At 45.6% G+C, this 18,754-nt stretch overlaps 1 protein-coding gene across 1 annotated transcript in view; it reads right to left on the bottom strand.

Annotated features, from left to right (window-relative positions):
• Positions 1–18,754, bottom strand: part of LOC8029760 (sodium/nucleoside cotransporter 2) — an 85,672-nt gene that overhangs the window by 53,991 nt on the left and 12,927 nt on the right. The window contains exon 3 of the mRNA XM_040214906.3: positions 16,854–17,170. Coding sequence (XP_040070840.1) covers positions 16,854–17,170 — 317 coding nt within the window. The remainder of the gene's footprint in view (positions 1–16,853; positions 17,171–18,754) is intronic.

Below are 18,754 nucleotides of genomic sequence, written 5' to 3'. Positions count from 1 at the left end.
CGCTGCTGGTGTCTTGGCTAGGCCCTAGTCACGGAGTATTCGCGGCTCCAGTGAAACCCACGCAAAGCGTAGTGGCAGCGTCGAGACGCTCCCATCGGAGGTTCCTTGCCTACTACCCTGTACTTTTGCTGCTTGGACAGGACAGCCTCACGCGCTTGCTACTTAAAATCAACTAAACGGCCATTGCTCAGCGATGCCACAACACTATATATACAAGAATTATTCACATACGTAAATAATTTATGAGCTCGTCTTTTTTTATTTTATTTTGAAAGAAGTACAACAGTTCAAAGCGAGAATTCCCTCAAGGTGTATCGCGTTTCGTGCTTGTAATATGATCGTATTAGAATGACCTTTTTCAGAGCGCAGCTCTTTGGCGCCCGTTTCCAGCTTGAGCGGCGTCGCCGTCGCCGTCGGAGTAACCTCCCGTTCCATTATGGGTAAATTGCCCGCTAAATCTAGCGGAAAAATTTCCCCGCTAAATCTAGCGGAAAAATCCCCCTCCGCCGCTAAATCTAGCGGAAAAATATCCCCGCTAAATCTAGCGATCTAGTGAAAAAATTTCCCCGCTAAATCTAGCGAAAAAATATCCCGCTAAATCTAGCGGAAAAATTTCTCTGGGGGGTCGCCTGACCCCCCAGGTCACGTGACCCCCCCCCCCCCCCCCCCCGCCCCCCAGCACCCTTTCGTCTTCCTCCTCAAGAGCTGCGCTCTTATTCGGCGTTGCTAGGAGTTGTAAACTACTTTCACTTTTGTTGTTAAATAAAAAAATTTCATTTTAATAACAGTTTTTATTTGCCATCAAGACTGTTTTGCGATTCGCAGCCATTGATTTTAAAGATTTGTACCGCAGCAATAACTCAAACGTCCTTATTCTCGACAGTTCGTGACACTTCAGCGGCAAGACTGGCCACTGCGCCGTCCGATGATGACGCTGTTCACAAGCAGCCTCCTGAACTTATTCCGGAGGCCTACATCAAAGCCAACCGATTCCAGAGAAACGTCAACATCAGAACTCTCGACTTGCTGCAAATGTCGTTCGGCAGTGCACCAAACCGAAGTCAGCAGTTCATCGACCTGGGCTGCGGGACAGGCGACTTCACGCGCCAGGAGCTGCTGCCGCGCTGCCAACCTTGCCGCAGAATGGTGGCCACTGACGTGTCCCCGGGAATGGTGAAGTACGCCAAGGAGAACTTCGCGCACCCGCAGATCGCGTACGAGGTGCACGACATCGAAAGCGACGTGTCGGGGCTCTTGAAGAAGTACGGCAAGTTTGAGCGCGTCTACTCTTTCTTCGTCCTGAACTGGGCGGAGGACATCGCAGCTGCTCTAAGAAATGTGGCAGCATTGATGACCGACGAAGGGGAGTGCTTACTGGTTTTCCCGGCTCGGCTTAGTTTCTACGTGTTGTGGAGAAAAATAGTCGAGCTGGATCGATGGAAGCCGTACAAAGGAGTGAGTTCTTTTTCGCTCATCCCTTTTTGTATTTTGACATTTTGCGTTACGTCACTGATGATGCAAATCCCATGTATACATGTGCGCAGTTTTATAGCCTCTATATGAACCTGAATTCGGTTGCAAAATCCGTACCTTCTGCTGTCTGTACAATAATATAAAAATTCCTATTTCTACGCAAAATATTTACGTAATAAAACGAAAATAAATATAGCTCAAAGTGTCTGTGAGGCCTATATTTCAGTTAGGTGACTAGTTCTATGACTCTATGAGGTATTGAAGTGATCTACAAGTAAAAAAAAACTGTTGGTTAAAAAAAGAAGAAAAACAATAGGTCGGTATTAAAACTATATAAACGAACTAAAAGATATACCGAGGCTCACGCCCCAACGCGGCCAATCGGTCTTGAATATTAGGATAGCCATTTTGCGTAAATATCACGCAGAGTGGCGTCAGGCGAGCTAAAGCAGGCGATTGATTGGTCCGACGACAACCAAACTTCCAAGGCTTCCACCACCGTGACAGTTCAGCGGGGAAGGAACTATAAACCTTTCCAGCGCATATCACCCAGGCGAAAAATGCTTAGTCACTGGACTGTGCAGGCATGCGCGCCGCCTCATATTTCGTGGAAGATAGCAACTGCGCATACTCAGACAGAGTTTCACAACCCAGTAGACAAAGATGACAGCGCCCAGGGGCCCTAAACTCGTCAAACACAAAGTTGGAGTCGAAAGTTCGCGGAGCGCACCGATTGGACGTCGGCGAAAACAGCGCGAAGTCATCGTCGTGATAAACCAATTGGTGCTTTCTGTCAACTCCTGCCCCAACTCTGTGTTTGACGAGTTGAGAGGCCCTGAAGGTGATTATCGGAAATGTCTGTAGGGCCACAAGAACACGCTGTCGCAAACTGCAGGCGCTCCCTCCTGCAGTTCCTTCAAGTTAACGATACCTAGGTGCTGGATCTTTTATGTCAGCTACTGGAAGACAATGTGTGACAAAGGCTGTACACGAGTGCTGCGTCAATGTTCGTATGTAACTGGTGCAGTGATAACCCGTGCAGTTGATTCGTGGCGCAGGAGTTCGGCAGCTGCCTAAATAAGGCCAAGTCTGCTAACTTCCAATGTGCTAGGCCACGGCGTCCAACGAACGCTTGGAGAAAAAATTGAGTTTGCTTTAATTTAAAAAAATTATAAAAGCTTGCTCATGCTGACAAAGATTGACGAAGCAAAGAATGTGTGATAGGCCTCCCAAGGAAGAAGAGAAGGTTCGCGACCGCTCCCACGTGCGCCGCGTCAAAGACTTCGCTCTTGCGTGATCCGACCATCGGTCCTGAGGCTCTCATCTAGGCACTTAGAGCAAAAGTCGGCGAGGAGTACACCTGCCGTGATCGGCCGGTGCCGCGCTTGACCTTGCTACCGGCAAATCACGACGGTCGAATTTCTTGCCGACTTTTTGGTCAGGTGCCCAGATTAGGTCCCCTAGATAGCACAGTCGGCAAAACATTCGGCTCACAACCTGAGGGGGTAGAGCACAAATTATTCCGGGGGACTGAAGTCTTTTTATATGGACCCCTATGTGCGTAACGCTTTTCAAATTTCTTTTTTTTTAATGCTGGTTTTTACGGCTAATCTCTACAGAGCTTATTAAAATCGGTAGATAAAACGCATTGTATATTAATAAATTGGAACAATCTCAATAAGTGTTAACTGTAGTATAGACAATAAACCTTTCTGCAAAATCCCAGGAGACTTTGCAACGAGGGGAATTGTGGGGCTGTTTGAATGTGGGCTCGGGTGCCAGCTCGAACGCTTCGTTATATGCTGGTTGTGTCACGTTTCATTTTTCCTTATTTTTATGAGATTAGAACACACAAACGCATTTTGCGAAAGAAAAAGGAGGTCATCACATACTCTGTGTTGATTTCCTTTTGCCTTCTAAGCATTCTGAAATCACGAACTGATAAACCAACGTGACCTTCGTGTTTGCGTATTCAATGATTCCACGTGCCTTACATCTGAACGTCACAATCCGTAAAGCAGAAGCTGGGGGCACCACATATTTCCAGAAATATATATTGCAAGCACGGCTCTCCGACTGGTGCTCTATGGGTGCAAGCGCGTGCAGCGTACTCGTGAACACAGCTTTGGCAAGCTTGCAATTGCACCGGCTTGCCCACACGTAGAGAGACATGCTGGCGGCCAGTGGCCCTGCTTGCAGTCACCTATTGGCGACGTGAGCGATCGAAAGCGTCGCTGGGGTCGGCCCGCCACAATTGGCCGAATGCTGACTATGACGTAAGCAAAGGATGTCTCATCGACGGAAATAAGAGGAATGTAAGAACTTCAGATTTGACGGTGTTTGCAGTCTTGCTTTGAGAGCGCTATGATATCAGGCTTCCACCTGCTCATTACAAACACCATCGAACTTTTTGTTCGCAAGGTAATGACGTCACGAAAGGTAACCAAACGAGGGCGCCACCAAAACATCTCGCCGCTAATAGACCATTGCAAGCAGGGCATCTGTCCTCCGCCATGTCGATGCACGTGCAGGCTAGCACATGAAATTACAAGCCTGACAAGGCCACGTTCATCCGCTCGCTTCGCGTACTCGTGCACATGGGGCAGCAGTCGGGCCGCTAAGCTTGCGATAGACCTATTACTAAAGTACCCAAGCATCAAGGAGAATGCAGGGATTGGTTTTCCACCCGCCACACGTGCACGCCTTCCCCGTTTAAAGGATTCGAAGTAAATAACCAAAAATAAAGCGTCGACGAAAGCGCGTGCAAGATGCAATTTGTTTTAGGCGTTTGGTTTAAAGAACTTACTACTGCTTAGGCCGGCACGTGCGGCGCGTGAAACACCAATCCCTGCATCCTCCTCGATGCTTGAGTAATTTAGTAATAGGTCTATTGTCTATGGACGATTGCAAGCCAGGCTACCGCTGGTATCTCTAAATAAGCTACGCTTCAGAGTAACGACACTTGACCATATTGTGTCTCAACATGATGGTTGCCAGCTATCAGAAGCTTTATCTGAAATCACAGGAAACACTTTTCCGCCCCCTACAAATGTTTAAAGAGTTCACGACAGAGCAAAGCAATATTACATGACGTTCCTAACACGGAATCTATTGATGAGGATGTCGCACTTTTGAATCATGACATTCGGCAGTTGTGTCTGCTCTGCATACGAACAAAGATGTGGGGGCCCACAACAATGTCGGGGAACGAACTGCCGATGCTCTAAGCGCAGCTCACTTAGTGGCTCTTGCCTCTGCCATGTCTCTGCTCAAGCCAAGCTTGCAATTGTCTAGATATAAATGTAGTTCATACTGGTAGGCGCCAGTCCACGAGATGACTCGTGCAACTTCGTGCTCTCGTCGCGCAGACCTTCAGCTCGGTATTAGCTCATGCAAAAATACTTCAGTTCCCACGATGCATGATGGCAGCGGTGGTGTAAAGAAACTGGCTGCGAGATTTGCCTATCCTTCATTAAAACGGTCCGCACCTAAAAGTCAGAACGACCGGAACAGTGGAAGAGATCAACACGCGATTTGGTGCCAATTATACAATTCCGTAAATGCTCATCATAGACGCGCGGTGGCATTCCCATAGTACAGGACCTGTGCTGACCTCCAGGTATTCCTAGAGTTTGCCTATTTTCGTCAAAGCAGCAGAGGCCCAGAAGCCACTACTTGAACGTTCGCCGAAGCAGTGATTGTCATGGGACACATGTTGAGTAATAACGCAGTGTTGGTGTTGAGTCCATGGGCTGCACTTCACTGTCGTCACAGCTCCGGGAATGCGTCAACATTGCGATATTCGTTACATCGACGTCAAGTATTGTGAGGGAGACTTTGAAATACATTCTTTTATTATCCTTGAAATTGTACCTCAATAAAAGATTATTGCGTCAGTGGTGCCGCATCCCAGTATATTTGCATCACACTACTGCAGAAATACGTATGTAAAGTAAAAAAAAGAAAAAAATTCAAATCATTCGGGGTGCTCGACCCCTTTCAAATCAGTTCATTAGCTTTTCAAAATACCAGGCGCCGCTTCCATTTTCTTTTTCGCAATTCTTTTAAAAAAGAGCACCACTTACAAGAGTGCCGCTTGACGTCAGAACGTAAATGGACCAAATAAAGTTAGTGCTAGCTAGTTCATATTAAACTACAGATAGTCATTCTTTAATATTTTTCTCATGGCTTTAGCATACATCTTAAGATAGACGTATCTGTTTCTAAACCCGGAACATTATGTAATGTTTTGAATTCCAATAAAAGAAATGTATCGTAGCTCAGCAGTCTCTTCCGTGAGAATTACAAACGATTCGCCCTTCATAATTAACATATTACCATCGATTCAATTACTTTAAGAAGCCAATAATTTTTCAACAGAAGGTGAATCACTCGGAAGTATGACCCAGTCCTTTTTGCTCCTAGGTTATTGAACGGTTTATTCCCTCAAGCCAGGACATCGAGGAAAGGTCGGCCCTTACCCCGTACATGCTTGACATCCTTGAAAGTGCAAATCTTAAGCCCCGCACGTGCGAAGTGATCAGCGTAGACACAAGCGGCGAGGACGTGGACGAATTCATCGGTAAGTCTTTCCTCACAATCCTGGCATGGCTTCTTACTTAACACACTGTCACACAGCCAATACATCATACGAAAGACAGTCTACAGATACTGTCAGAGGCATGGTTCTTCCTTTTACAGCGCTCTCGTCGCATTGGTCATATACAACACTATCCGCACACATGTTAGAGCTTACATATGTCTGAAGCATACATGCGTCAAACATACTTGACACCAGCGCACACAGTATCGTTTGTACCACACGCGAGTGCAGCATCATCTAAAGACTGCGCCATTTTTCAGCTGCCTTCGAGCGTTGGGGGTACTCACTGGCGGCGATAGCTGAGTGCATAGCCCCTCAGCATGTGCTGAAGTCGAGCTTCCATAGAGAGCTTTTGCATCGTCAATCCCTTACCAACAAGAATTTCCAGTCTTGGAAACCTAAAGTGCAAGCCCGTTTTGAGCATTCCCAGTGAACAGTGCATTAAAAAAATGCGTCCGGCAAAACTACTAGTGCAGTTCTTTTTTTCTATCACGTTTATTGATTTATTTTTGTCAGACCCTGCGTACAATATCATACGCATTCGTTCTAGTTCAACCTACAGAATATTGCCAAAGAGATGGAGACAAGAAGTAAACAAGACAAGCGCATGTGCTGTTTAATTCGTCTCAGTGTCGTTTTAATGCAAAAGCATTAACTGGCGCATGGAGCGAAACCGGCGTTGTTCTTAACTGTCTGTAGAAGAAAAACGGCACCCAAATTCCGATGCCCAATAAAACACAATGAAAAGCACAGCAACGCAGATGCTTCGTCACGGAAGCCAGCGGGTGCGCTCAAGCTTAAGGCGGACGTGCTTCAGAAAGCAAACACTAAGAAAAGCACGGGGACGCAATGCTTCGTCACGGAAGCCGTCATGAAGCCGGCAGAATTCGCAGCGCCTGCGCAGTGGGGGAGTGCTGGAGCGCCGTGTGCGAAAGGAAGCTGTGGCGCGCTGCTTGTAGGAATGCGCTGCGTCTAGGAATTCTTTCGCATTCGTACGCGTAAGCAGTATTTTTGCACTATATATATATATATATATATATATATATATATATATTTATGTTTAGGTAAGATGAACCAATTAGCCCAGCAACGTACCATACCACATTCATTAGGTAGAGCGGCAATCTTAGTGCACAACTTGTGCTATCATCTGGGGACTGTACGTTTGGCCCATAGGCACGGTGTTTACACTTAAAATACCGATGGCGCCGATCTTATGAGACTTACTTTATCCAAGTAAGCCTCATAAGTCTATTTCTCGCTGAGCTCTGAGAATTGTACCTTCAAACCAATGTATAAGTAGTTGGAGGATTAAGAGAGAACTAGACACATTCTGGATTCCCTTTTCATACCTTCCTGCAAAACTGCTTTTTCTCGTGATAATGTCAAACAAAATGCATATCCCCTGTAAGAAAAGTATCATGTGTTCTTTCTCCCATTCATCATACACGTTACGTGTATGATGAATGACCAATCCCATTTTCAAGAGGCAACTATGCTCCATTTACTCCATATCTGAACTTACTATACCGTTATACAGTATATCGTTTGATTGTATCGTTTTTGTTGTGCCCAGTGCAAGAGCACGAAATGATATAGGTGTGCATCTTTTTTTTCCTATCATATTTATTGCCAGTTTGTGTACACATATATTTATATGCATATTAAGTAAGACGTAAATTTGCGGGCTCTATCCTAGCTATACTCAAAGCACGCAACGTTATGGAATGAAGAAGCTAGAAAAACGATGAAAAAACAAAACCAAATATCCTTTGCTCTGGCTGACGACTATATGCTACTTTACATTCGAATCCATAGACAGTTACAGGTTAAGAGTTCCAGGTGAAGCCCCTCCGATCTTTCCCCCCTTTAGCAGAGGGAACGCTGGAGAAGAAGTCGTCTCCTCTCCAGCATTCTCTCTGCTAGAATGAAAAAAGGGAGAAGGAGTTTCCCCTAAATTCCTAACCTCCCGCCGACTTTAGTGCCTCGCGTTCAGCATCCGCCTTAAAACACGCAGCAAATAATTAAGGGACGGACCTTAGGTGCACAGCATCACTGCGTTCTTAGCTGAAGCACATATAAGCATTTCAGCTGAGCTGCGCCGGAAACCCAACTTGAGAATTTCTAAGGACCAAACGCATCTAAAACACTCACAGCTACGGAATATTCACTTTTAAAGTCAAGTGTTTTGCTTTAAACTTACGTAATACGCGTACTCCGCGTATGGGGCGACGCCCGCCACTTTTAAAAGCGCCAGTGCATCTAGTACTTCCCCGTAGAGAAATGGCATGCAAATGACTCTGGTGCATGAAAGGAGACCGACAGATGACGAGGGCGAAATTATGGGCTTCCTCCTAAAAAAACAAACAAAAAAAAACAACATATTTTTCAGTTGTATTTTAAGCTATGGAACGTACCGCCATATGCAGCACTGCGTTGTATTCGGAACGCAGCGGACGAAAACTCCAGTCTCAGCCTTTTAGACAGGCAACGCCGTGTCAGCGTCACGAAGTCCTCATTTTCGTATCCATCCTTCCTTTTAATTTTCTAGTTGTTTCCCGAAGATTTCGCAGATGGCGGAATCTTCTCAATGTCTCTCGGATTCCTCGCTCTCTTGTAGTTTTTTTGTTGTTTTTTTTTCTCCCGCAGTTGTGCTGTGTGGCAGGCGGAACTCGCGGCGCAGGCGTTTGGCAGCAGGCCAACTCTCTTCACTTTTCAAGGCAAAGTCAGGGTTAGCGTCAGTGAGAACGCAATGGACCTTTTCCGAGAAGCGTTCTGCGCGCGCGCGCGAGCGCCCGATGCCAAGCGGCGGAAGACGGAACGAAAAATCGAGGAAATTCGGAAGGAGGCTGTATATCAGCGAGTAGAACACGCAACTGCAGCATATATATAATTGTGTTACACAAAAAAAGAACGTCGACGGAAAGGAAAACACGACGTTTGGGTGGACGCCACGGATGCCCCTCTTTAAAGTCGCGTTGGGCAGGCGCCGCTGCTCAGAGAGCGAAGAAACTGGTAGCTTAGCTCCCATTATCGATTGGTAGCGCAGGTAGGTCACTTACTCGATTTTTAGTACGTGCAGCCACCGCCTGGTGCCGTCGGTATGTGGAAAAGGTCCATTCTCCATTTATACAGTCTGCAAGGGTGACACTGAGCTCGACTATTCACAGGCTCACGTCGCGGGAAGTGCCAACACACATACCATACTTCATCTTCACGTTCTAACACATTTTCGGTGTTGTTCATTCTCGAGTGTCCTCCGTGCACCCAGCCATGGCCGGTGCTCTGCGGCCAAGGAGGCGGATTTTTGAGAAATGTTTTTAGTATATATATATCGTATGCTACGTTAGACGGGTAGCGTTTATTTTTGTTTTTACTCAAAATTTATTTTGGTTATTTTTACACACTGCTGCGACTTATATATACGTATATCCTTTCATTCACCTCAACTTCGGAAATTTGTCACTGAAATTTTCTAATTAGATTTGTTGTCGAGAATATCGATATTTCATTTCGCTTGCCCGTATTTTTTCAATCACATTAGAGATATGACCGCATTTAGTTGCAGTTTCGCAGCTCCGACCGTACGAATGTTTAGGTGAGACTTATACCGAGGTGTGACGTACATATGTCGACCGTTCTTTTGAAATTAGCCAATAGCGTACTATACAAAGCTGCGAGATATGGAACAGAAAATATGGTATTTCGCTACACGTGTTGATCTTTTAGCTAAAAGAAAGGGGAAAAGTTTCACTCTTTTTTTTTCTTTCAGACGTTGAACTATCTACAGATCCCATTGCACCATTGCCGTCCGAGGAATCGAAGACGCTCTTTAAGACCGACATGGCGGAGATTATCCGCAAGATGTGGAGTGAAAAACCGGCCGGGGATTCATATTTTTTCCAGGACATGTTTTTGGTTCACGCGAGGAAAATCTCAACACGAGCTTAAAAAGTCTGTTTTATACTGATTGGCTTTGTTCAATCTCTGCTCAATATACATTCTTTACGTCCATAAAGCGCGGAAAAGTACCTTTATATAAAAAGTGTACAGACGAAAAATTGCGGATGATTTTAAACCGCAAGTATAAACTATGAATCGTCGAACTCCCATTCTCCGCTCAAGTGTAGAGCTACCGGCCCGAATAAGAAGCCAACGTGCCAGAACTAGTGGTTATTTCATTCAAACGTTTTAAATAGGGTTCCGTCTTTACTGTATATACCGATCGTCCCCGGTAAATATCCCTCAAGGGGGTTTCTTGGAATCGAGGAAAATAAAAAAAACCCCAATTAGACCTGCCCTTGAATAAAAAAATTCCCCGTGATTCGGTACAAAAAAAAAAAAAAAAAAAGATATGTTCAGCATTGCCGTTTGTAGTGAATTTAATCGAGACCCTTACTACCTGTCCTTGAGGTTAGATTTTATTTGGAAACCACGTCCTCCGCTCCGGCTCCTTCTGTTCGCGGTATCGGGATGATGTTGTTCAAGTATTTGAGTCCCGGGCGTGAGTTCCATAGTCTCGGGAAGCAAATAAGATACCCGGGAGAAGGGGGGCGGGGGGAGGGGGGCGGTGCCTTTGGGGTTGCGAATTCATAAATATGCAGTTGTTTTATAACATTATTCCCGATACACCCCTATATGTTGAGTGGCATTGAGAATAAGTACCGATAAACGCCAATTCCGAAAAATATACCCCAAACAACGTCCCCGAATTTGAGTAAAAATAAACCCCGAAAACACAAAACTGTAATTGAAAGGTTTCATTTTTTTTAAAATTTTTAATGCAAAGACGGAGGACGACGGAGCTCTCGAATGCATGCAGCCGAATGGCGGCCAGTTAACGAAACCGTGCAAAAACGGACCCCACTTTTCCATTGAAATTTTCAGAAAATAACGTAACTTTTTATTGGGCTGACGGTTAGGACTCAGACTCGGACCGTTAGCGCTACATTTGCGCAGAGAATGAGCATTGAGCCATGTGCAGTGAATTTTGGCAGCAAAAAATGATATATATTTATTGTCAGGAAGGTGACGACGACGATGGGGCAGTGGCGCGCATGACCATCTCGCGCCAGGCCCCACGGGCCGGCTAGGCCACCATAAATCTTTTGTCTGTTCTATCATCGTGTACTGTACTACCCTTTCTGCTGCCGACAGCATCACCCTAACAATATATATACATATATATATATATATATAGGTGTATTAGGGGTATATAAACATTCACGGGCTGTACACTCGTTACCTGATGAAGAGCAGTCCCCGCTCGAAACGTCGTAATAAACTTCGAATTAGTGAGTCCGACAGTACGCATCTTTGACTTATTAACTTTTCCCGGTCCATTGTTTTCATATTTACCTTACTTCACCTAGATATATATATATCTATATATATATACAACACGGGCACTTCACACCATCGTACGTGGTCTCCGAGGAGGATATAAACGAATATGTGCAGATGAATGAACCGTACTTAATCCAATGCAATAAAGAATCAAAGTTTTCAGGAATTTGCCGTTTTTTGGCTTTCGGCGGGTTCCTGAAAACTTTGATTCTTTATTTCATTGGATTAAGTACGGTTCATTCATCTGCACATATTCGTTTATATCCTCCTCGGAGACCACGTACGCTGGTGTGAAGTGCCCGTGTTGTATATTCAATAACGTGGCTCTTGATTCTCGCAGATGATGATGATACTGTGTCTCTCAAGCTCATAAACAAAGAATACTACTTCATGTACACGGGGCGAGACAAACAGTGCGAGGATTTCTGCAGCACAAACGAGCACGTACCACGTGACACTAAGGCTATGTTCCAAATCTTACCCGAGTAACCTGCCTCCTACGTCAGCGGGTAATACCACGTGACATCGCGAGTAAACGATCCGCGACTCGATTTTGGAACGGCCAGAATAATCACCTGGATACTACGCGGATTGGCTTCGTCTTGGGCGACGGAAAAAAAAACAGCAACGATGGCAGAAAATAGCAGACGATCCTATTGATCATGGAGAAAGCACCCGAAGAACGGTAATGTTAATGACGACGCGGTGTATTTTGAGGTGGATCCACCAGCTCCTTTTACTCACCTTCGTTTTGAGCTGTATATTGAGATCAAAATTACTTACTCCTTACAGCTAGACATAAAAAAAATGTGTTTTTATTAATCAGCGCGATCGCTGCAATTCTAGTCACGGAGCCCTAAACGCATATATTCCACGCATTGTAATTTGCACCGATTATGTTTTGCAGAAATATATTCCACACGGTGTAGCGGTACAGCGCGAGGGTGCTTTCCCCAGAATGATATAAAACTCACGTTCGCTTTGACGCGAATGTGATTACAGTGATATTTTCGAAGCCTTCACTGCTTTACAAACGTTATCCTCTCATTACACACACTCTGGAGGAAACAAAAATATTACATTATCATATACCGAGTTCAAACATTTTTGGCCTTGAACGTGAGATTACGGCATTCCCCCAACGCCGAGGACGAGGATGCGGAGAAGCTCCTGTTTACGCTCGCACTCAGATAATAACAAGTACACGTTCCCGGGGAAGGTGGACGGTCTGGATGTAATGCAGTCAATTCCTGCGTTGACAACAGCAGATCGCAATAATCACACATGCTGCACCTAATTCTTTGTCATTTCGAACGTCCGCCACCAAAACCAACGGAGCAAGCGAGCTTTGACGGCTGTCGGTGCAGAAAGCAGACGACGAACAGATCACGTGACGTATTTACTCGATTTGATCCGACTTTACCCCCCGATCGAGGAGGGTAGCGCGAGTAATTGCTCCGGAGTAAACAACCCGCTTCTGGAACGAACGCGAGTTCTGACGTCATCGAGTAAGCTCGAGTAAGTTTTGGAACGCCACGGTACGAAACTTTTACTCCGGAGTCGGATCGAGTAAATTTTGGAACACAGCCTAAGCGTCGTACCGCGTTCCTCGCGGCGGCGTGTGTGTCCAGAACACCTCCGATTCGATACATTTCGTTTCTTGTGCATTAATAAGACAGGTAGGAAACGCCAGAAAGCCAAGGTGGAGTGGTGTAGAGGTTAGCACACCCGACCGGACATTGGGAGGCCCAGAGTTCATATCCTGGCTCCGCCGTTTTTTGGCTTTCGGCGGGTTCCTGAAAACTTTGATTCTTTATTTCATTGGATTAAGTACGGTTCATTCTTCTGCACATATTCGTTTATATCCTCCTCGGAGACCACGTACGCTGGTGTGAAGTGCCCGTGTTGTATATTCAATAACGTGGCTCTTGATTCTCGCAGATGATGATGATACTGTGTCTCTCAAGCTCATAAACAAAGAATACTACTTCATGTACACGGGGCGAGACAAACAGTGCGAGGATTTCTGCAGCACAAACGAGCACGTACCACGTGACACTAAGCGTCGTACCGCGTTCCTCGCGGCGGCGTGTGTTTCCAGAACACCTCCGATTCGATACATTTCGTTTCTTGTGCATTAATAAGACAGGTAGGAAACGCCAGAAAGCCAAGGTGGAGTGGTGTAGAGGTTAGCACACCCGACCGGACATTGGGAGGCCCAGAGTTCATATCCTGGCTCCGCCGTTTTTTGGCTTTCGGCGGGTTCCTGAAAACTTTGATTCTTTATTTCATTGGATTAAGTACGGTTCATTCTTCTGCACATATTCGTTTATATATATATACATATATATATTATTTTTTTTTGAGACGGGGAGGGGGACACGCTCTACTCCAAACCGTCACTTTTTGCACACACCAAAATGAGGCACAAAGCCCTTAGTAAAAGATTCGTCACGTGCCGTAAACGAGGCTCCGTGCTCGAAAACCAATGGAAACAAGGTTACAAAATGTAGATGTATATTCCGCTCATTGCCACCAACAGCTTAAGAAATGCAGGGCGTGGCGAGTCCCGTGAGCCTCACTATCGCTCAGCAGCCTATGGGAGTGCGCCATTAGCCGATAGCAAGGTCAAAGAACCAATCACGGAGGGAGATGCGTGGACATCATAAGCCACACCCTGCATTTGGTGAGCTGTCGACGACTGTAAAGTGGGACACGGTGGCGCATTATTTTTCGCGACAGTCATTTGCAGTTTCTCTCACGGACCAACCCTTGACGGTAGAAATGCAAGGAATAACGACAACGCGAAATTCTAGTAACAACAAACAAATTGTCTTTATATCGTGGGTTATTAGATAATTATGTATTATATTTGGGCGTCCAAAGTGGTAAGAGCGAACATTTATAAAGAACTATCGCCGGTGACAGGAAGTATATTGGGAAGCTTGTTTTGACTGCAGAATTTACGGTCTTTAATGAATACGACGTGCCTTTGAGCAAAATCCCGAAAATAAGAAAATAAGAAAGACTAATCTATAGGAGATGTGGATTAGACGCCTTGCGAGGGCACACCGTTGAAGAATAATGAGAGCAGTCCGGGTTGGGCAGTATCGCGATAGTATTTCAGAAATACATTTCGTATCTGTATTTCTGTATCGCGATACATTTTTTCACCAATACCTCTATTCCTATATAAAAATACATTTAGAATGTTTCATTGTATCACGATACAATCAGGATGAAATGTATGTCGTTACATTTCTCGAGAAACATTCCCCCCCCTTCGAAAGAAAAACAAGTCCGAATATTTCTTTTTTTTTTTCTTTTTACTTCTGAGGGCACCAGGGTCAAGGAACTTCTGGGGCATTGTTACTATGCTGAGCAGGGTTCCTTCTGATTCTCCAAACTATTTTTCTATGAATCCTTTTCTCTTTTGTGAGAAGTGTTGCGTAGTCTGGGACTCGTGCCTGGTGGCGTGCCAGGAGTGGAGTCAGAGCATCTTCTGCCGCAAGTCCTTAGGTATGGATTTCTTGAGTCATTGTTTGCTGGCATCCAATGCCCACTGCTAACCGTCTCTCTTGCCTTAGCGTATACAGTACACCCAGCCGGGCAAAGCTGAGTCGCAGTACGTTGCAACGCGAGCCTGGTGGGGGTAGACTAGAAATAGAAGGATGACTCACGCAGTAAAGTTCAACACATATTCGAAAGCATCCGCGGCTGCCCCTGTAATATTGCACGGCTCAAGGGTACGTCATCAGCTGACGTAAACGTGAACCGCTGCTCTGGTCATCTGAAACCCAGAAAGGAGGCTAGACGTGGCCTCGCTGCGCCGACCCAGACTTCGTACACGTGCGACTCGTCTCGAGCGCGCCGTTTCTCGAAGAGCTCGCACCTGTGCCGGCAATATCAGGTCGCGATCCACGAGGTCTCTGTTTGGATGATGCTAGGCGAAACTTTAGGACTGAAATCCATGCGTCGGTGGCGGGGGGTCGGCAGGAAGGACCTTCAGAACAGGGATGCCACCGTATCGTTTTTTCAACCGTAACAAAAGATAAGACGTGTGTTCCTGGATGCTTCTGGTGGTCTACTATTCTCAAAAATTCCAAATGACACTGCCCGCACGATCTTCAACGAGGTGACCTACAAGGAAAGTACGTATTGTCCTTTCAGACAGCATCGTCGTAAAGTTTCATTTTCAAGGCCACACCTACAGATAAAAATACCAGTTCATTCCACCGTGACGTCATGTGATCAATCTTGACATGGCGTGCTTATTGGACAGGGGCGTGGTGACGTTTTAATGGGATTTAGGCTGGCATTAAATTTATCTAGTGATCGAAGACTTGTCGCATCCCTCGTCAGACAGACCGGATGGCAGAGAAGGGACCGCGGTCAGTACTTGATGGAACGTTTTTTTGAGCCCAGTGTAGGCTCCTTGTTGTCCAAAACCACTAACTTCAAGGAAAAGTGCCGAACCTACGGGAAAGTACTTCCTGATCAAGAACTCCCACTTCAAACTTCAAGCTTCATCTCAGTTTCTGTCTCAAACAAATTTTAAAAATGTATTGCAGAATCAATATTTCTTTATTTATAATTCTGCCCTTCGTAAAATGTGTTCCTGTATTTGTATTTCCAAAGACTTTTTGCCTGTTTTTAAAATGTATTTCCGATACGTATCGCGACACACTTTTACAGATATATTTCAGTATCAGTATTGTAGCTACTATTTTAATGTATCCCAGTATTTCTAATTCCAAAATACATTTGTTTTTATATTTCTGCCCAACCCTGAGAACAATGAAGATCAGTGGAATACGGCTTACTGCCTCCTTACCTTTGTTAAAAAAAATAACCAAGTACACCCAGCCATTTCATCGAAGCACGCGATCCTGCCTATAGACGTTTGCGAGTACGGCTTTTGGCACCGCCAGCTTGCTGCTGGTGTGGGCAGATCACCTGTTAGTCCGGCGTTGCTGAAGTGTATCCACGGCCTCAGAAATGCTTGACTATCAGACGATCTATAGCTATACCCACACCAGCAGCAAGATGGCCCCGTCGCCCAGAGGTCGTACCTGCAAACGTCTATACGGAGACAAACTGAGGAAGAGATGAGAGCGTGCGATGACGTCAGAGCGCGGAGGCCTGATTGGAAAGGTGATAGGTAGACGCAAAGGCTAGTTGCCTTTGCCCCTACTCACTGTTCGAACGCCGGCGTCCGACGTTCTAACGTGATACAGTGCGCGGAGTGCAGGTGGCGCTCTATTGTTTCCTCTGATTAGAGGGAGACAGTGAGTAAGCGCAAGGCCAACCGGAGCATGGCGCTGAGACGTTCACGCGAGCTTTCATCTCCTCCTTTCTCTCAGTCTTTCGCCGTAGAAACACCAGGGCATGACACACGAAGCATATTAAGTAATATACAGCCTTCACTCACATTCCACGCTTCGTCTTAGCCGAGATGCTTTCCTTCAGGTTGCTTTTGAGGTTGTCCCAGCGAGCTTCCAGGAAGTAGTCGAAGGTGTAGGCGACAATCTTCCAGATCACGCAAATATAGACAATTGCTGTGACAACCACAAGGAACTTGACGTCGTGGCAGTAGCTTCCGGTTTCGTTCCAGGTGAGTTTGATGCCGGCTATGAGGTAGCCGTGGTAGAGCAAGAATGCTAGGGTCTTCAAGGCTAGGACGACTCGCTCTCGAATCTTGGCATTCCTGTTTTGTTGATCCTCCAGGTCGGAAATGGCTAGATGCTCCTGCGAATCCACATCAAGCTGATCAAAGTCTTTCGAAATCACATTTTGCGGCTCGCGTATACGACATATATAATATGTAAAGACATGCGTGAAAAAAAAAAATTTTTTAGTAACAGTGAATTCCGACCAGATGCCAAAGTTTCAGAGCGAACGCTGGTAAAGTGAACACCTCCTCTACAGCGTTTGCTTTGCTAAACTGGAAAGAGGTGGGAAGGAGCTTCTCCTGAACCTTTAACCTGTCACCGACTATTGGCAATTTTCACCACGCGGTATTGAACCTACTTTAACAGCTTCGTCTTTATGCAGCCAGGCGCTGTGAATATCTGATTCGCTCGAGAAGGCTGGAGAGCGAACCTGCCGCCACAGCTTTCTGTTCGATCTAGGGTGCCTCAATGTCCTTCTGTTTAGGGTGATGCCACCCTTTGTAGTACCCGATGCCGACAGCGCGCGCTCACGGGGAAAATACAAAGAAATCAACGAAAACAAAATGTCGCCAAAATACAGTCAACGCCACAAACGCGTGCAGGGCCACGCTCTTTCACGCGCTTCTGAACAAAACGTGTGAGACAAAATGGCGAGATGCCACCGCCCTAAGCAAAGCGCACATGAAGGCACCCTAGTTCGAGCCCTTAGGTGTCGTCAATTTCGCTGGATTCGTCAATAATTAACTGCAACAGAGATGTACAGGGGGAACAGCGCACCCGGAGAACAGTCATTCAAATCAACATACACACAAAAGAAAGAAACACTTACTCAGCGCTGACTGACAACTCTCTATATTTACACTTTCTCTTCTTCTATTTGTGCTATATGCAAGGACCAGGGAGAATAACTGGTCTTTTTTTTTTCTTTCGATATGATGATAAATAGTGAACTAAATTGAAATTAATTTAAAGCTAGGTAGTCTAATTCTTTTTGTGACAAGGTTAAAGACGGAGTACTGACGCATGTGCCGTTATGTTTCGCAATGTTCTCTGCCTCGATAATTTCTCTTGTGAGCTTGTGATGCTTGCCAAGCACGCCGCAGTTACTCAGCAGCACTGAGCAGCCACAGTCTCAACAGTGAATGCCTAGATGACCGGAGATTTTGTTGGTGAATGTGTTGTTATGCTCTCGAAGGCGATCGTTCAGACACTTTCCGGTCTGACCTATGTACAGCTTTCCACAAGAGAGGGGAAACGAATACACCACCTTTCTGTACAAGGGACAAAGGTGTTCTTGTGCTTCTTTTTGCAGCCAACTGTGGTTATTGGTGGAGTATTTACCTTCTTGCATAAGCTGTGAAGTTTGTTAGGAGCTGAGAAGATGACTTCCAAGTTTACTCGGTTAGCTATTTTCTTTATTCCGTGAGAAAAATTATGAATATATGGCAAAATGATGGGCTTCTTTGTTTTGTCTCTTTGCTTTTGTTGTGTGCATAGGTCTTGTCTGCTTTCGTTGATGAGCTTTTCGGCCACTGATGTTAATAAGGAGTTTGGGTATCCTGCGCGCTTTAGTCTTGAAACTTGCCCGTCAAAGCTCGCTGGAATGGAATGCGAGCAGGATTTTATGAGTGAGTTTTTGAGGCATAACCGCACGATGCTT

The sequence above is a fragment of the Ixodes scapularis genome, unplaced genomic scaffold, assembly GCF_016920785.2.
Source record: "Ixodes scapularis isolate PalLabHiFi unplaced genomic scaffold, ASM1692078v2 PGA_scaffold5__190_contigs__length_132052651, whole genome shotgun sequence".
Taxonomy (NCBI): domain Eukaryota; kingdom Metazoa; phylum Arthropoda; class Arachnida; order Ixodida; family Ixodidae; genus Ixodes; species Ixodes scapularis.
This window is presented reverse-complemented; position numbering and strand designations above follow the sequence as displayed.